We start from the raw sequence: 20,667 nt of genomic DNA on the forward strand, positions 1-20,667 counted from the left end.
ACCCCCGTCTACGTTGCGATCGCACGAGGAGGGCGGGGTTACAGCGGCCGTTGGGGAAGGGGGAGGGGTAGGCTCGAGGGGAGGGGCAGAGCGGCCGCGCAGAGCTGTCAGCCGCGGGGAGGGGAGGAGAAGTGGGGGGAAAAAAAGTGACGTGAATCAAAGGTGGCGTGGAGGAGTTTTTTTTTCTGAGAAGGGAAAGTTTCATCCCACCCACACGCAGTTTCTGACAGGAAATTGATGGGGTCCTCATACAGTCAATCTCCCTCGAGGTGGAGAGATACTTAGAAAAAGGCAAGGGCGGCGTGGAAGTCCCAGATACAGTAACTGAAGGTGAGTCAGTCAGAGTCATGCAGTGTGGAAACAGGCCCTCATGCCCAACTTGTCCACATGCCCTCATGTCCAACTTGTCCACAGGCCCTCATGTCCAACTTGTCCACAGGCCCTCATGTCCAACTTGTCCACATGCCCTCATGTCCAACTTGTCCACATGCCCTCATGTCCAACTTGTCCACAGGCCCTCATGCCCAACTTGTCCACAGGCCCTCATGCCCAACTTGTCCACAGGCCCTCATGTCCAACTTGTCCACAGGCCCTCATGTCCAACTTGTCCACATGCCCTCATGTCCAACTTGTCCACAGGCCCTCATGCCCAACTTGTCCACAGGCCCTCATGCCCAACTTGTCCACAGGCCCTCATGCCCAACTTGTCCACATGCCCTCATGCCCAACTTGTCCACAGGCCCTCATGCCCAACTTGTCCACAGGCCCTCATGCCCAACTTGTCCACATGCCCTCATGTCCAACTTGTCCACAGGCCCTCATGTCCAACTTGTCCACATGCCCTCATGTCCAACTTGTCCACATGCCCAACTTGTCCACAGGCCCTCATGCCCAACTTGTCCACAGGCCCTCATGCCCAACTTGTCCACAGGCCCTCATGCCCAACTTGTCCACAGGCCCTCATGCCCAACTTGTCCACAGGCCCTCATGCCCAACTTGTCCACAGGCCCTCATGCCCAACTTGTCCACATGCCCTCATGTCCAACTTGTCCACATGCCCAACTTGTCCACAGGCCCTCATGCCCAACTTGTCCACATGCCCAACTTGTCCACATGCCCTCATGTCCAACTTGTCCACATGCCCTCATGCCCAACTTGTCCACATGCCCAACTTGTCCACATGCCCTCATGTCCAACTTGTCCACATGCCCTCATGTCCAACTTGTCTACATGCCCAACTTGTCCACAGGCCCTCATGCCCAACTTGTCCACATGCCCAACTTGTCCACATGCCCAACTTGTCCACAGGCCCTCATGCCCAACTTGTCCACATGCCCTCATGTCCAACTTGTTCACATGCCCAACTTGTCCACATGCCCAACTTGTCCACATGCCCAACTTGTCCACAGGCCCTCATGCCCAATTTGTCCACAGACCTCATGTCCAACTTGGCCACAGACCCTCATGTCCAACTTATCCACAGGCCCTCATGCCCACAGGCCCTCATGCCCAACTTGTCCACATGCCCAACTTGCCCACAGGCCCAACTTGCCCACAGACCTCATGTCCAACTTGTCCACAGACCCTCATGTCCAACTTATCCACAGGCCCACATGCCCAACTTGCCCACAGACCCTCATGTCCAACTTATCCACAGTCCCTCATGCCCAACTTGCCCACAGACCCTCATGCCCAACTTGTCCACAGACCCTCATGCCCACAGGCCCTCATGCCCAACTTGTCCACAGTCCCTCATGCCCAACTTGTCCACACGCCCTCATGCCCAACTTGTCCACAGGCCCTCATGCCCAACTTGTCCACAGGCCCTCATGCCCAACTTGTCCACAGGCCCTCATGCCCAACTTGTCCACATGCCCTCATGTCCAACTTGTCCACAGGCCCTCATGCCCACAGGCCCTCATGCCCAACTTGTCCACATGCCCAACTTGTCCACAGGCCCTCATGCCCAACTTGTCCACATGCCCAACTTGTCCACATGCCCTCATGTCCAACTTGTCCACATGCCCAACTTGTCCACAGGCCCTCATGCCCAACTTGTCCACATGCCCTCATGTCCAACTTGTTCACATGCCCAACTTGTCCACATGCCCAACTTGTCCACATGCCCAACTTGTCCACAGGCCCTCATGCCCACAGGCCCTCATGCCCAACTTGTCCACAGGCCCTCATGCCCAACTTGTCCACAGACCCTCATGCCCAACTTGTCCACAGGCCCTCATGCCCAACTTGTCCACAGGCCCTCATGCCCACAGGCCCTCATGCCCAACTTGTCCACAGGCCCTCATGCCCAACTTGTCCACAGGCCCTCATGCCCAACTTGTCCACAGGCCCTCATGCCCAACTTGTCCCCAGGCCCTCATGCCCAACTTGTCCCCAGGCCCTCATGCCCAACTTGCCCACAGGCCCTCATGCCTAACTTGTCCACAGCCACCAACGTGTCTGAAGAAGGGTCTCGACCCGAAACGTCACCCATTCCTTCTATCCAGAGAGCTTCTGGTTAGGCTGAATCATGTTTATCCATCTGTGCTTAACCCGTATGCTTTGACCCCATGACACATTACCCGTTTGCAGTTGTATGGTTGTCAACTACTTTGCAGCCTTAACAAGCAGAATAAGCCGTAAGAGATGAGCAGGTCTCTGGACTGTGCACCCTGAATCAAAGGCTTGTTTCATCGTCTCTGATAACACTTTAAACCGTTATTTATTAATTAAAAACATAAAGGTGCAGTTCAGTACAGAAAAGTAAATGAAAAAGTTTGCTAAGCCTTTGTATTAAATTAAAGTCAGTAACCCCACTCAAATGAATAAAGCCAAGCTAATATGCCAGGTCAGCATTGAACCTGGGTCACTGAAATCATGCTGCAGCAGCTCAAATAGCTTGCCTAGTTTTCTATTTATTGCAGCTATTGCACGGATACATTGTGAGATAGCATTGCAAAAGTCTTTACACTCTGCGATAATGTGCTGCTCAGTTTTGGATTTGTTGGCTACAATCGTGCTGCACTCTTGACGTTGCTTAAAGAACAAATTGTTCGCTTTCATTTCTAATAGATTTCAAACAAAAGTTTAATTTTGGAAGAGTTAACCAGAAACGCAGATAAGCATGATAAATTACTGGAAGCCCACACGATCACTTCCACCGAGCCAATGAAGTATCTCAATGTTTGCAGGACTGTCTGGCAAACATCATCTTAGAGTTGTTCAGCAGGGGTACAAGATTTGATTTCCATGGGTCAGAACTATTGCAAATGTCTCAATAGACAATAGACAATAGGTGCAGGAGTAGGCCATTCAGCCCTTCGAGCCAGCACCGCCATTCAATGCGATCATGGCTGATCACTCAATCAGTACCCCGTTCCTGCCTTCTCCCCATACCCCCTCACTCCGCTATCCTCAAGAGCTCTATCCAGCTCTCTCTTGAAAGCATCCAACGAACTGGCCTCCACTGCCTTCTGAGGCAGAGAATTCCACACCTTCACCACTCTCTGACTGAAAAAGTTCTTCCTCATCTCCGTTCTAAATGGCCTACCCCTTATTCTTAAAATGTGGCCCCTTGTTCTGGACTCCCCCAACATTGGGAACATGTTTCCTGCCTCTAATGTGTCCAATCCCCTAATTATCTTATATGTTTCAATAAGATCCCCCCTCATCTAAATTCCAGTGTATACAAGCCTAATTGCTCCAGTCTTTCAACATACGACAGTCCCGCCAGTCCGGGAATTAACCTAGTGAACCTACGCTGCACGCCCTCAATAGCAAGAATATCCTTCCTCAAATTTGGAGACCAAAACTGCACACAGTACTCCAGGTGCGGTCTCACCAGAGCCCGGTACAACTGTAGAAGGACCTCTTTGCTCCTATACTCAACTCCTCTTGTTATGAAGGCCAACATTCCATTGGCTTTCTTCACTGCCTGCTGTACCTGCATGCTTCCTTTCAGTGACTGATGCACTAGGACACCCAGATCTCGTTGAACATCCCCTCTTCCTAACTTGACACCATTCAGATAATAATCTGCCTTTCTATTCTTACTTCCAAAGTGAATAACCTCACACTTATCTACATTAAACTGCATCTGCCATGTATCCGCCCACTCACACAAGACCAACATAAGGGTAGTTTTGCAGTAACCTCTAACAAAACCATTTTAATTTACCAAAGTGGACTGCAACCAGAAAGTTAAAACATGCTTCACCATTGGAGGTTTGTTCCCAGGTCACCAATGTACAGGACAATCTTGTGCAAGTGACACCATTCTTGCATTGCATGCCATTTGGTGATTCTATGCATGTCCTACACCCCTGTATATGTGTGCAACAATGCATGGTGGACCTGCAGAGTGTAAAACTGGGATTCACTCCGCAAATAGAATCTTTGAAAAAATTCAGTTGTCTAGTACTCAAAAATATTTGCACTGCAATATAGACTTTCCAGACTGCTGCACGGGAAGTAAAAAATAATTGAATTGTAGAAGTTTACAGCACAGGCCACTTTTTCAGTTGACACACGGTGACCTTTGTGAGAACATTCCAGAATTATTCTGACAGCTTGCAGTGTTGCAGCAGCCTTGTATTTTCCTCTGCTTCCATTGTTTAATTTTCCTTGAAAAATGTTTTTATCTCTGCCTTATTGGAAATGATTTAGGTGGCCATCAACATGTCACAAACATCGATATAGCCAACAACAGATATTTTATTATTTACAGGCTGTAATGGTAAAACTGCTACTGAAAATAAATAACTTGGAGCTATTGTCATCGGGTCAAAGAGAAATACAGCACAGAGTAAGGCCCTTCAGCCCACTGAGTCCCCTGTGACCATCAACTACCCATTGTTCATCCATTGGGCAGTGATCAGTGATGATTCAAGACCAAAACAAAGAACCTGAGTTATAGCTACCAGGTTGGTATTGATAAAATCATTCATGCAAACGGAGGAACAGCATTCCATCATTTTGTGGATCATTGGTCAGGCTTCATGTGGAAAATTGTGCTCATATTGCTCTTTTAAAAAAAGCTTTTCAGTTGAGCTGCAACAAATTTTCTCAGTTTAAAATACAATGCTTATTCAAAGTTCAAAGACCTAAATCTATTTTGCACCATAGATTTAGTAAGTTTCATAGTGCTTTATAAAATAAACACCTGTTGGTAGTAATTTTTAACCTATCTAACAGGAAGAATCAAAATTCTTAAAAGGCAGGAATAAGCTGGATGTGAGATGGATGGTTCATCAGTTTGTGAGTAGTAAACCATTGGAATAATTATCAGATGATCTTCACATTCAAAAAAGTTTTCAAGGTGCAGATATGTTGGCTGTCGGGGAAATTTAATCATGTAGAAAATAAAAAGATTACAGACATTGTGCATATTGCTTGTGCGACCTCTTAGACAGGGGCTAGAGAGAAAGTTTGCCTGAGTATTTTTACTTCCTCATTTGACTTTGGGTTCTTCTGCTCTTCCAGATTGGAAAACTGCAGGTGAAGTAGGATTTTTTCAGTAACAACCACAAACTATAAGAGACGGGGGTGAGGTTTTTGGATTGTGTTGTTTTTGTATGTTGTACATTGTAGGTTCAAGGAAGGAATTATGGCAAATTAATAAAAACCTCTTATAATAGCTGTTTACCCTGAATATTAAGATTTCATTGAGAATCAACTTCTGTTGATTATATGGGAAACATTGTGGCTTTGCCTGCAAGGCTGAAAAAATGCTAAAATAAAGCAATAGAAATATGTAGCATTGGTGGACAGAAAGACAATTAATGTTTCAGGCCATGGATTCTTCATCAATCCTTCCCACTGATTACTGCATTAATGCTAGCTGTCCTTGACTGGTTAAGAACTGGAAAATATTAATGCTAAAATTTTGTCAGATCAGCTTTCTGATGTCCCATTCATCATTGTACAAGGAAGTACTATATGTACCAACTGTTTTAATTTCTCCCGTTGGCAAAGAAAAAAAATAGCAGTTATTCAAGAGATGTGGCTCAGTTGTTGTAAAGATCAATTGTGGGAAGTATAGAGCAGCCATTGTATTAGAACAGTAGCCTCATGCTTGTCTGATCAAGAATGAACCAAGCTCTGTAACACAGTTGTTCTTAACTCATCTATAATCTATAGTGCAGGAGAGCAGTGGCAAACAGACCGATTTGCCACAAGTCTGCTTGAGCTTTAAATTGTTTAGAAGGGAACTTTGTCCTGCACATGTTTACTCTCCAAAAAGCTGTTTCCTCCATTGCATCTCCCAGCCAATTATCTTTTTTTTTAAACAATGTGTTGCACGCATCTTAGTCATCAAACACCAATCTGTCATTTTTATGGAATGATTCAAACTGGTGTCAGTAGATGTCACTCACCTATGTGCCCTTCTAATCGAAGAGCAAAACCACTCAACTGCAAAATAAAATGACATTGGCAGTATTGCTTCTTATGAGGACCAGGTGAGATAGACAATTAGTCACAACCCTTAATGAGTGGTACGGCAGGCTCAAAGGGCCAAATAATGTACACCTCCAGTCTTTACAAGACCACAAATGCCGTTGAAAAAAGTCTGAACTTGATTGAACTAAAATGTGAAACTGGTGACATAAAACTGAATGGAGAATAAGAGTTTATGCTGCTAGACATAGAAAGCTGGAATTCAAAATTTTGTCTAATAAGATTTTCAAATAGGATGTGCATACTTTGCACAAATTATTAAAAAGCTAGCAACGTTTCGTGACAATACTACAAAAAATATTCCAAGTAAAGAAAGTAAACAAGATCATCATCATGTTGAATGGGGAAGCAAGCTTGAAAGATCTGTTTATGATTCTGTTCCCCCTGATCATAGGATTAAGCCTGAAAATAACTCAAAAGCCTTCACAATTCAGTAACAAGCTCTCACTGAAAGCAGTGGTTAGAACGGGTGTACAATATTCTTGAGTTAACATTATTTGGGAAGATATCAAAACCCCCAACATATCCATCTCTAACCTTCATTGTGAATCAGTAATTTTATATTAAATCAATAATTCTATTACTGTGAATTAGTAACTCTATAAAATGTATTGGTGAAATGCAACCTTTCTCTTTACTGTAAAACCAAGAAACTGCAGATGCTGATATACAAAACCCCCCCACAAAGTGCTGGAGTAACTCAGCGGGTTAAGCAGCATCCTTGGAGAACATGGATAGGTGACTCCGGATCGGGAGCCTTCTTCAGACGCTATTGACCCAGGCATTAAATTTGGAGAGAGAAGACGCAGCTAGTTGAGTCAATGTTGCAAAATCCTTTCCACACACGTGTCTGTAACTTGAGAGAACTGTCCAACAGATTTGTCTGAAGGGTCCCGACCCACAAAATCACCCATCCTTTTTCTCCAAAAATGCTGCCTAACCCGCTGAATAACTCCAGCACTTTGTCTATCTTTGTCTAGCAACAGCCTGGCATGGTCACATTCACAAAATAATTCCTCAGACTTTATGCCACACACCACCATCGTGCCCTTTTCTCAGTTCATCCTGAGCAGCTGCATAATAGAGGACTCGGACCTGGCTGTTCCCTGGGCACCCAGAGACGGACATTGTGCTGCTGAAAGATGCTCTGGTCTATAAGGGAATGCTGTCCATTCTAGACTAGGAGTACGTACTGAGAGCATTAATTAATGTTGGCTTACCAGCAACGTCAAAATCCAGAAAACACCAATAAACAAGGAAACAACTCACAAATTATTCACTTGGCAATCACTTGAAATATGATTGGAATTTTTATTCTCTCAAACATAAGGAGGGTTTGTTTTTGCTAAAAAACTAATTGAGTTGCAGTCCTAGTTGACTACAAGTGTGAATTTGATGGTATAGTTTAATAATCACCCAAAGCCAAAATTAACAATTTTGCAAAAGATTTATTGTAAAATGCTTTTCACATAGTGCAACGATGTCCCAGAAATTAAAAGCAATTGAATACATAATATCAACGTGGAAACAGCAACGGCCGACAAAGAGGGTGCCTTTGTTCAACTCAGCATATTCCAAGCACAATTTTCTATCTTGATGGCCAACTGTGCCTGAAACCTCTGCATATTGGGGTGAAGGGAGGACAAAGGATGGAAAACAAAATCAGTTAAAAAGAAACTAATCTAACTTCAAATACCTAAGAGTTTAAGGCAAGAGACAAAAATTGCAATTTGTGCTATGACACTCAGGGGCGATGTCAGAAAACATTTCTTCACACAAGGGGGACCGGAAACCTGGACTCAATCCAGGAGTCAACCCGAGTTTTTTAAATTGTGACATTTGTTAAGCAAAGGTTTTAAGGAAGAAGAACCAAAGATGCATTGGAAGGCTGGGTATACAGCCCCATACTATAGTTCCCATATGTTCACAACAGTACCACCAAATTCTTCTTAACTTCATCTACAAGTTTCCAGATCACACCACAGCAATGACCTGAATCTCAAACAACGAGACAGAGTATAAGAAGGAGATAGAGATGTTAGTGGCATGGTGTCAGGCAAATAATCTCTTCCTAAATATCAGAAAAATGAAGAAACTGGTAATCAACCAGAAAATGGTGTGGAGTCTGCACCCGTCTATTAGTGGTGCTGAGGTGGAGCGGGTCAAATGCTTCAAGTTCCTTTGTGTAAATACCACCATCAACTTACCAAATTGATGCAATGTTGAAGTAGATTCACCAATGCCTCTACTTTTACAAAAGGCTGTGGAAATCCACCATATCTCCAATAACTCTTACTAATTTGTTCAGATATATCATAAAAAGCCTAATCATAGTAGGATGTGTCATAATTTGGTATAGCAAGTAATTGCAGAGTTGTGACATTACTCATTCCATCACACAAACCAGTCTCGCACTCTTTAGACACCATCCACAATTCTCACTACCCTGGGAAAGCAGCCAACATCTTCAAGGACCCCTCCCGACCCTGTCATCCTCTCTTCTCTCCTCTCCTGTCGAGCAGAAGATATGAAAGTATGTTCCACCAGACACAAGAAGAGCTTCTTTAATGCTGTTATCAGACCCTTGAGTGGTTCTCTCACAAGCTAAGATGAATTCTAGGTCTCCCAAACTACTTTGTTGCACTTTTTTATCTTGCACTTTCCCTGTAGCTGTTACACTATTACATTTTATTTTCTCTCTTTTTCACAACCTTGCATGTGTATATACTTATATATGGTATGATCTCCCTGGACAGCACACAAAACAAAGTTTTCACAGTATGTTGGTGCACATGACAATGATAATTAGCGAAACCTAAAGTAGGTGAAGGAATTTAACATGCAATCTGGTTGTGATCAAATTGAATGCACAACTTGTCGCGAGGTCTACTGCATGTTCCAAAGTAGTGGTTTAAAGATTTATATGAACCTTTTCGCAGACGTTTGTGGGTGCATTTATACCTTGACATTAGCAAGACCATAAGCGAGCAATTGTTAAATTGGGGCCTTTTATAATATACTAAATGGCTATTCTTTTGCTCGTAGTATCCATTTACATGAACCAACATTTAAAGATAGCAGCATATTTTAAAATGATCAAAAATCATTGGATGTTTGTGGCTGCACTGTGAAAACTGCATGTTTCCACAGTTCAGCCACAGATTCCTTTAAGTTCTTCCTGCTGAGAGATAAACCTGGAGATGCCGCCAATGCAGCTGCAAGGCTGGGATTTTACTGCTGGATTATTGGGACTAACAGCAGTGCACTGTTACCTTTCCGATTTGCTGGTGAAGGACATGCTCTTGCTTCCTGCTGATTGACGATTCCTCTTTCCCGTTTTCTGAAGGAAAGAAAGATGTTTTGGAACAGTGCAAAGATAATTAATATCTTTTATAAATAGTTAAATGTCTCTTTAAAATATCTGCAAATAGCATTTCAACTGAGTGTCACACTGAGATAAAAATCAGTATCTTGGAGAAAGTTTTAAACAAATTTATATTAAAGTTTTCTAAAACACTGATTAAGTTCGACTGCTGGTGATGAACTCGGAGATATAAAGTCAGAGCCATACGGCAAGGTAAAGGAACGTCAGCTCACGTGCCCATGCCAACCATTACATGCCTGTACACATCTAGCCCCTTAGTTCCTTTACCAGCACTTAGAACCTATCTTACTATGACTTGGTGATTCAAGTGCTTGACCAGATGTTTCTTATTATCTACCCTATCTCTGCCTCTCATAACTTTGTACGTCTCTCGAAAACGCCATTGGTCAGTCTTCTCTGCTCCGAGAACCAAGCCTAAAATCCTGTCTTCAATGCATTTACATGTTGCCCTTGACAGGTTGGTTCAGGAAAACAATCCTAGCCATCTCAATCTACATGTAAAGAAACAAAATGTTGCAGCGTTTAGCAGTGGCTTTACCTTAGTTTGAGGCATATCTGCTTGAAGGTTTGGATCAAACTGTGTTGATTCTTTAGATTTGCTTCCAGCTGAAAGGATGGATAGTTATTGTAAAATACTTGCACATACTATAACATTGGTCCATCTCATATGATTTTTCAAAATGGCAATGTTTGTTTATGTGTAGAAGCAGCTCTCACCCCACCCACACCTCTGTTCCCGATGTTAGTTTCACTATACAAAATGGAGAAAGGACACTAGTTATACCCCTGTTCATTGTCCAAAATGATTACTTTTCCATTTTAATTAACGCCATGTTCCCAACAATTTCCTTCTGTACCGTCACAATTGTATGATTCTGTTTACTGGAATTCCAAAAGACCAGTCATTATGGGAGGAAGCAGCAAAATTCTATACATAATGATGATGCAGGGTAATAATATACAAGGTGAACAAATATAACAAGATATGATAATTCACTTTTCAAATACACTCTCGACATTGCCAGATATAAGCGCACAAAGAAAACAAACTAGTAAGGATCAAGGCTCGTAAACAAAAGCAGAAATCCCTAAATGACTTTCCCTCTTATTGGATAAATGGCTATGACCAATCCAAATTCCTCTAGTGCAAATCCAGCTGAAATAAAATAAGTTTGCATTGATCCTAGAGCATTCCTGATCCAAGTGTGCAGTGCAGACTAGACAAAGCCAGGACCCATTGATTCAAAGGCCTTGCCTTTAAAGAACTGATACCAAATTAACAATGAACCGCACATTCATGATAGCCAATTTCTGTTTGTCCAATAGGTTAATGTCGTTATTGCCTAAAACTCCTTACCATTTGCCTGGATTATGTATTCAATATCTTCAAAAGTGTTAGAATCTGAAGATGATATTGTTAAATCAGAGTGCTCACAGTGGAGCATTCTACCTCAAAAAAGTACGGGCACTAGATGAAGTCCCATCCAGTGAATGGGATTAGTTGATCTGAGAGCCGATTTGTGCTTTTGCATGGAAATCATTGTTCGCCATTCCTTCTACATAATTACAAACATTCTTTTAACCATAAAAGTATTAAACTGTATTAAGCCATAACAGACCTGCAAATACTTTGAAATCAGTCTTGCTATAATCGAACGGTTTGACATTTTTGGGATTTTTTGGCTTCTCATTTCCCAGTTTACGCTTCTTTTCCGGAGGTGTTGGTTCACATCCTGGTCTGCTCTTTGCTTGTTCCCTCTTCACCATTTGCTGGTCTGCTGCCATCTGTGAGATGGGGACACATGGTTAAGAAATTCAATATATGCATATCCTAAGACTGGTCCCAATCATTCAAAGTCTGCTCATATGGTATTGCATCTGTATTGCATGTCGCATCTGAACACTAAAATACCCCATAACTTTTCTTTTTCAACATTTACCAAGATTGGGATGGGTGAAATAAGGGCAAAGATCATTGACTTCTTCAACTCATGTTTACCTAGAACACAGCCTGGCAATAAGTGTGGAATAAATTGGACTTGGTTTTGGACATGGACACCCACCTGTCAAATTAGTGCCTACAAATGGCAGTAAAAGTGCTTGATACATTCTGCTACAAGATAATACTAGAATCTGGTCGATTCTATACAAATCAGTGAAAGACATTTTGAAGAAGGTCAGAATCTATCATTGTTTGTTAAAATTAAAATTGGAAACCCAAATATTGAGGGTGTGATTGGAATTTTACCAAGGGAAAAGGGATGAAAAGGAGAAACACAATCAATGTCACAAATCTGGATGCTAGTAATTTAGCCACCTAACTCTCCTGTACCCTACACGATGTGTGCTCTCTTGATGAGTGGCCAGATAGGTTGTGATATTTTGGATTTTTGGGCTTCAGCTTTTATTTTAGAAACTTTTACTGGTAAGTATAATGTGAACGGAACAGCCATTCATTTCATAGTTATACTACATCGTACAATACTCCTTCCAAGGGTCTTGATACCGTGGTTATCTTTACTTACAAATTTACAATAGCAAAACATGGAAAAATTCTAAATCTATCAATCAAAAACTGGTGACAAGCCTTATACAGATCAAAGGATAAGGTTTGGATGAATAGGTCGATTTTAAAACTAGTCGAGGCAGAGGGGTCTTGGAAGGCAGATCAAGGCATCTGCAATCTAAGTTCATTGCCCTCTGCAAGAAATTCCCACCTACAGTAAAACTCCTATCATTAACTATCAGAATTGGAGTGAAATCTTACCCAATTCCACTGCATTTCTAACCCACTGTTCCAAGCCTTTTACACTGTTCCGAGGCTCAAAATAAGTTTGAGAAACAGCATCGCACCTTTGGCATTCAAAATCAAGATCAATAATTGCTGGTATCTGCAGGTTTGCATCATAGCAAAATTGACTGACCAGTTGTCTGGTTGTCCATCTGTTACATTAACTCAACTTTTCTCTCTCCACGGGCAATGGCACGTCAGAATTCTTCTTTCAGGTTCAGGACCACCAAAAGCTCTGACCTACATTTCACTTTTCTGGTATCCCTTTCTTTGTTTTCTCACTTAGATACTACCCTTAGTAACCTACAAACATTGGAATCACATGGACCTCACCCAGAGATAATCACTATGTAAGTTTAACTTGTTTTCTCACCTTTCCCGTTCCAATGAAGGATCTTCAATTTGAAACATTAATTCCATTTCCCCCACATATACTGCCAGACATACTGAGTGTTTGCAGCATTTTATCTTTTTATTTCAGGTTTCCAAGATTTGCAAGTGCTTTACTTTCACTCCCAGCCCTGGTGCATCAAGATATTTTATCCTTTCTTTCTTAACTTGCGAGAACACTTTACAACAAACTATTTGGTAATTTTATAAATAAAATTCTGGTTTGGCTAATTCATTGCTCTGAAATGACTCGTCACATACTTCTGTGCCACTTTACTCTGCAGCGTGGACTCTGGCTCAATCTCTGGCTGGGGGAGCCTGGCTCTCAGCACTTGGCAGTGGCCCAGTGCAGCACAGTCTGACATTGACAAATATTCAGCAAACATTAAAAAACCCTTTCTATTTAAAGCATAGCCATACATCAAATATTAGTCATTAAACCTACACAAATGATAACAAAAGAAGAGTGCCTCATACACTACCATGAACCTGTTTTGTACTAAAGTCTTGTTTTTTGGCACATTTTATTTCATATGTTGCTTAATTTATGTTCTTGTGTGCTTTCTTAGTCTATGTGCCTGAGAGTCTGCTGCAAGCAAGGTTTCCATTGTACCTGTATTTCAAAGTACTTGTGCACATGACAATAAACTCATCATATGCATGTGGAGGTAGAACTGCCAAGTCTGTGCCTGGTTTACTTGGGACTGAGCACTGGGAGGAATGCAGAAGAGCAAACAGTCCAATTCACAGGGGAAGCTGGCAGCAGGCGTGGCCAATGCCACCACTGTGTCAAACCAAGGCCAGCACCAGACAACGGGACTTTTGCAGGGATAAGCAGTTTTAAGGTTCAGCGGATAGGGCTGATGTTGGGCAGACTTTCTCAAAGTTAATTTCTCCTTTTCTCAGCAGGAAATCTGTAACACTGCACATTCTCAGAGAAAGCCATCACTTCTTGATGAGCAGAAATAGGAATGTTATGTCGAGTCCAACGAGGGCCACTTCTGCAAATAACTCTACGCTTGCAGAAATGCCTGGCTTTAGGTTATCACTTTCCCATGAATTCTTAGGTGGTCAAGAAGTATGAGGAGGTGGTAAACAGAACAACAAATGGTCTCCCAGATTCCACCACATGCCTGGCATTACTAAAATGTCTACATTATAACAAGTTGCAACTTCAGGTTTATCCAATCTGTACCATTTAAATTAGACTCAAAGTTGCCATCTCACTTACAGCAGCTTGCTGTCTGACTGAGGGGATCTCTTGCACCGCAGCAACATAATCCTGTTCTTCCTGCTGTCGGTCAACTGAAAGACAAGACACAACTTATTAAAATACTGCAACTCAGAATATGCTATACAAGGGGTCCTCGATTTAAAAATAACCCTAAAAACCTCTTTGTTTTACTTTCAATAGATTTGTACGCGTGTATATAACCATAAATTAGAGATGTCTGCATTGATACAGAGCTGGATTTGGAAAATGTCCATCAAAATACTCCAAATCTGAATCTAGAACAAGATTGAACTCTAGAATTTAAGTTCGACCAGTTAAAAAGTGAGGTCAGGAAATTATCATTTAGAACTTTAAAAACGTGATCCCTCCCACCTGTTCCACCATTCAAAACAATCATGGCTGATCTTTTACCTCAGCATAATTTTCTTGCACCAATTTCAAACCCTTCCTTCATTTCCAAAAATCAGATAATCTCTGGGTGAATAAATTGGTTTGCTTCTCTTGACCCCTTATGCTATGACTGCGACTGGTTGTAGACATCTAATCCAAAGACGTACAGGTATGTAGGTTAATTGGCTGGGCAAATGTAAAAATTGTCCCTAGTGGGTGAAGGATAGTGTTAGTGTGCGGGGATTGCTGGGCGGCGCGGACCCGGTGGGCCGAAGGGCCTGTTTCTGCGCTGTATCTCTAAATCTAAAAAAAATCTAAAAAAGGAATAACATCCCTGCATCAAACTTGATAAATTCTATATGATTCATTCTTGCCCATTCACATACTTCAGAATATATTTGCACCCTTCACACAACTCAAACTGCCTTCTAGTTTTAGATTATCAGCCAGCTTGGATATGTAGCACTTGGTCTCCTGATCTAAATCAATGATATAAATTGTGAATATCTGGGGCAACCCACAGGTCACAGGCTCCAATCAGATAATGATCTCTTTATGTTTATTCTTTAGTGCCTGCTAACTAATTCTCAAGTCAAAGACAGATAAAAAATGCTGGAGTAACTCAGCGGGACAAGCAGCATCTCTGGAGAGAAAGAATGGGTGACCTTTCTGGTCAAGACCCTTCTTCAAACTGAAGATTATGCTAGTTATAAATTTGTTCCATATTATCCCACCCTTCCTCCCCCCCCCCATAAATACATGTTGACTTTGTCCATGCTTTTATTTTATATGCGTAACATTTGCACAAGAAGATTCCAGAATTTTCCCTACTACTGACATAAGGCGAGCTGCTCTGCAATTCCCCATTTTCTTTTTCTTTTTTTAAAAACTACAGTGAAGCTGATAATTGCGACCGGGGTTAGGCATCTGGTCCACTGTAACGTTTGCTGTGCTCTGTTCCAAACCGGCCAGTGCCCTCGTTTCTGCACTCTCATTTAATTTACCAGGGCTCTATTTCCCATGTTTCTTTTAAACTGTCGAATGCCTGCTTTCCGTGCTCCTTTTAATATTACTTGACACGCAAGGAAATTTCTTGTATTACTGTGCAACACAAAAAGAAAACGGGGCAAAAATATGTTGAGACATGGATTGGAATAGCCAACCAATGGTCTAAAAAATGGCACCACCAAAGCCTCTCACATGTTGGATAATTAGTTTTACTGCAGTATGGTTACCTTTACTCCCTTCCCATCAGAAGGAATTGCTCTAGAACCTATTGTATTTTTAAGGTGAATCTAGTGATAACTTGCACTTCCACAAACAAAACCTTGGGAAGCAAGTTATTAGGTTCCAGAGATTTCCAGACTTCAGTTCCATTAGTTTCTAGACTTTTTTGTAAAAACAAAATATTATATATATAGTGTAAGAAAATAATTGCAGATGCTGGTACAAATCGAAGGTATTTATTCACAAAATGCTGGAGTAACTCAGCAGGTCAGGCAGCATCTCAGGAGAGAAGGAATGGGTGACGTTTCGGGTCGAGACCCTTCTTCCGACTAAAGAAGGGTCTCGACCCGAAAAGTCACCCATTCCTTCTCTCCTGAGATGCTGCCTGACCTGCTGAGTTACTCCAGCATTTTGTGAATATTATATATATATTGCACACACTTAGTTTTGGAACATGACCAAAATTGCCCAGAAAATATAAATCTAAAGATGTTTTTTATATGCAATGTAATTTTAATTTTGTGGAATCCTAACATTTAATATTCCAAGTTTTACAACTAAGATGAGCGTTCTACTCTCCCCCTCCATTAGACAGGCTGAAAATCCATGGCCAGATTCAATTCTGGAATGTGAAACTGCATTTTTCAATGCTATGCAACAACATTTTTTTTAAAACGCTGGTAAGGTAAAAGGATGGTGTTATTTCCATATTCCTAAAATGGAAGCCTGATTTCTCAAATGAAACAGATTGACATGTCCAATCACACCTGTTCTCTCATAGAAGTTTGGTTGGCTGAAGAGCAGAAAACATAATCAACAATTTGGGGGGAAAAATCTAAACTATGGTTCTGAGAATGCTCAAATGAAGCATCGGCTGCTTGTCTGTGCTATTTTAAACCAATGCAAGAAAATAAAATATTCCTTGCAGCTATCCTCTGCAATGTCTCCACCAGCAGATACAAGGTCATAAGGAATAGGAGTAGAATTAGGCCATTCAGCCCAACAAGTCGACTCCGCCATTCAATCATGGCTGATCTGTCTCTCCCTCCTAACTCCATTCCCCTGCCTTCTCCCCAAAACCTCTGACACCTGTACCTATTAGAAAGCTGACAGACAAATGGAGTTGTGGTACAAAAAAAAAGGGGCTCAAATAATGTCTACTTCTGTCATCAAGGAAGACCACGCATGATTTACTCCCAATGTGTGAATTCAAACACAAATGTAACCTTTGACTGCAGTATGTTGGTGTACACATACTGTCAACTACATTCATCTGGTTTCACAAAATAATCCAGCTGACCACAAGACATTACAGAGAGTTGGCAGGCACATGTGATGTGTAAAGTAAAGGCGTTGCTTATGATAACCTGCAGGCTTTGGAGTTTCTTTCACTTTTTGGGGTTTCTCTTGTTGCTTGACTTCCTTCTGTAAGCATTCCTGGCTTAGCAACTTCCACCTGTTACTCACCTGAAATGATACAAGTGTGAAATATAACACCTTCATACACACTTCAATGATAGACCAATATGGAAAAGCAATTCCTATTGAACACTACTGGTCACCAATTCAAATAACTAGGCCAGTATCAGATTTCTGATATAGCATATAATCCTTAAATAGACAATAGGTGCAGGAGTAGGCCATTCGGCCCTTCGAGCCAGCACCACCATTCAATGTGATCATGGCTGATCATTCACAATCAGTACCCCGTTCCTGTCTTCTCCCCATACCCCCTGACCCCGCTATCCTTAAGAGCTCTATCTAGCTCTCTCTTGAATGCATTCAGAGAATTGGCCTCCACTGCCTTCTGAGGCAGAGAATTCCACAGATTTACAACTCTCTGACTGAAAAAGTTTTTCCTCATCTCCGTTCTAAATGGCCTACCCCTTATTCTTAAACTGTGGCCCCTGGTTCTGGACTCCCCCAACATTGGGAACATGTTTCATGCCTCTAACGTGTCCAACCCCTTAATAATCTTATATGTTTTGATAAGATCCCCTCATCCTTCTAAATTCTAGTGTATGCAAGCCTAGTCGCTCCAGTCTTTCAACATATGACAATGTGCACTTAAACAGTTATCCACAATCAGCTTCATGGTTTTGTGAAAAATTAACCAGAAACACAGTAATATTCCTAACCCCACCTATAGCCTGATTAATATTTATTATAAACACAGGAAACGTTGAGAAAACTTCTTCAGGTCTGGCGTATTGAAGAAACAAAATATAATGTAATGTGTATAAAATGCCACAAGAAGAGTTTCGATGCGAAATGTCATCTATCCATTTTCTCCAGAGGTGCTGCCTGATCTGTTGAGTTACTGCAGCATTTTGACTCCCTTAATGCAATGCTAACTGCTTCTCTCTCTGCAGGGGTTGCCTTACCCATGGAATATTAACAGCATTTTCTATTTTTATTTTAGATTCTTCAAGACTATAGTTTTTTGCTTTACAATATACATAGATAGGAACGATGCGCTACCAAAGGAGGCACAATCACTGATTTTTTTTTAGTTGCAATATAGTTTAGTTCAATATTTTTTAAAGGTTTGCACCTTTGTGTGCACCTGCTATAGGAAATGACATGCACACACAATGTAAATACTGCCATGCCACCGGACTACCTGTTGCAAATAGTAACACAGTGGTCATTATGAAGCAAGAACAATTTTCTAACTATTGTATTTATCTATTTGATCTGTAGATGGAAATGCTCAATTCACATACCATGTGTCGGTGCTGGCACGAAGGGCCTACTCCTGCACCTATTGTGTTGCTTGCAGATCCATGCTACAGATCACGGTCTACATGCAAACCTGACCTGACACACAGATTCCATAATGTAACCTGCACCAAAGTGTAGGAAGCTTATTCCTCTCGCCATTTTATCAAAATCATTGCAGCATTTTTGGTTTTCGATTTAAATTACAAACAGTATTTATGTTTCCAAAATTTATTTAAACGGCGCCTGTGCCTTGCAGCATCAGCAGATAAATTGCATTAAGTCAGTTTTCGGTTCCATGAATGAGAATTTGGGGAGCAATTTACCAACAACCATTAGGCTGCCCGTGGTACTTACTTCGTATATCTTGGTGGAAGGATCAAACTTGGCTGCTTGAGAGATGAATGCGTTACTATCCTCATAAGGCAAATACTAAAAGCAGAAAACCATTGAAGCTGTTTTAGGAAACTGAAGAAATAAAATATTTTAAGTATTCTAAACTATGGGAAGAACAGGACGTCAGCCAGTTTCACTGAATCAGTGTGAGAATGAGCGAGTCTGCTCACCCAGCGATGCTCAACCCGGCTCCCAATTGTTGTGACTTGGTGGTGGGGGGAAAGAAGGGGAGGGAGGAAGAAGGGGAGAGATGAGTGGCAAGAAGGCCTGCACTGAATTTTTGTAAAGTACATCTGATTCATTAATATCCTTCAGGGCAGAAAGTATACTTTCTTCATGTGATTTCTTGATTAGAACGGGTGTCAGGGGTTATTTGGAGATGGCAGGAGAACAGGGTTGGGGGGGAGGGGGAGATAGATCAGCCATGATTGAATGGCGGAGTAGACTTAATGGGCTGAATGGCCTAATTCTGCTATCATCACTTATGACATAGAGAAACTGCATTCTGGAATGTTAATTTAGTTCAAGGGATATTAAATAGAGCCAATAATTGACAGTAATGTCTACATTTGTCTAAAAATAGACAAAACATTAAAAAATGGAGTGATACGGCTTACCATTTTGAAAGGATTTTCAAACGATTCCAAAATAACTTTTGCTTTCTGTTGTGCTCCTGTCGATGTTTTACATTCCTTTTTATTTGAAACATTATCCTGTAGAAAAAGATGAACACTTAATATACATAAATATATCTCAAAGAGCCAAGCCAGGTGGTTTAAAGCAAAGTTTTTTTGACACTTTTGGCATTGAGATTAATTACGTGTATTTCAATAACCTATTGGGAAACAAAAGCCGGATTATTACAGGTTGTGACGTACAGAATTGCCAGACTGCACAACACCACTAAATGTTAGAAGAAAAAGTGTTGAAAAAACTCCACCCCTAGTTTATCCTTGCAATTAGACAACTTGATGACAGGACTGAAGAAAGGATTTAATATATTCTCAAAACACTACCTTTGCTCAGATGTGAAAAAAAACGCATGCAATATGGAAGTGAGCCATGCCCAATATCTTTCCGCTGAAGTAGTTATAGCACAGGACAAAGTCTAACCATGTATCTTCCCAAACAGTGACCAGTTACCTGCAGAAAATTGACTACGTGCATGGATATTGGATGACAACACCCATGAAGACATTTACAGCTTTGAAACATTTCCTGTTTGTAAAGTTTTATCCCAGCATAAAACAGCAATTTCAAGGAAATATAATGGTGGAAGTCGGGGAAAGCACATGCACCATTGAGATGACTCCAACCCTATTATCCTTCCTTTTGTTTCTACCAACTCTAACAAGGTGATCCAAACAATAAACATCTTAACAAGAAGACAATGAGAGGATTTGAAAAACCCCCAACTTGATCAGTTGCTTAATTCAGATCCAAAGTACTCTGCGTAAAACTAATTGTTTAATTAGCAACTGGAACCCACTAAAGGTTGCAGTAAATTCTTCCACATCACTACACAGTATAGATTAGTAACTGGTGCAAATGTAAAATAAATGTACCTACATCAAATATGGTGATGATTGCTTTGGTGGCACTGAGCGACAAGGTCTCATTGTCATTCAAATCTGGAAACAATTTACTGGTTTGCATCAGTGGTACTGAAAAAGAGTG

General features: G+C 41.4%; 1 protein-coding gene across 1 annotated transcript in view; it reads right to left on the minus strand.

Moving 5' to 3' along the window:
• Positions 1 to 7,809: 7,809 nt before the first annotated feature.
• Positions 7,810 to 20,667, minus strand: part of exosc10 (exosome component 10) — a 41,978-nt gene continuing 29,120 nt past the window's right edge. Inside the window, exons 17-25 of the mRNA XM_078425709.1 lie at positions 20,560 to 20,654; positions 19,608 to 19,703; positions 18,952 to 19,026; positions 17,241 to 17,340; positions 14,254 to 14,327; positions 11,461 to 11,626; positions 10,380 to 10,447; positions 9,729 to 9,796; positions 7,810 to 8,075 (exon numbers count right to left, since the gene is read on the minus strand). Coding sequence (XP_078281835.1) covers positions 8,045 to 8,075; positions 9,729 to 9,796; positions 10,380 to 10,447; positions 11,461 to 11,626; positions 14,254 to 14,327; positions 17,241 to 17,340; positions 18,952 to 19,026; positions 19,608 to 19,703; positions 20,560 to 20,654 — 773 coding nt within the window. The 3' untranslated portion in view covers positions 7,810 to 8,044. The remainder of the gene's footprint in view (positions 8,076 to 9,728; positions 9,797 to 10,379; positions 10,448 to 11,460; positions 11,627 to 14,253; positions 14,328 to 17,240; positions 17,341 to 18,951; positions 19,027 to 19,607; positions 19,704 to 20,559; positions 20,655 to 20,667) is intronic.

The sequence above is a fragment of the Rhinoraja longicauda genome, chromosome 30 (genome assembly GCF_053455715.1).
Source record: "Rhinoraja longicauda isolate Sanriku21f chromosome 30, sRhiLon1.1, whole genome shotgun sequence".
Lineage (NCBI taxonomy): Eukaryota > Metazoa > Chordata > Chondrichthyes > Rajiformes > Arhynchobatidae > Rhinoraja > Rhinoraja longicauda.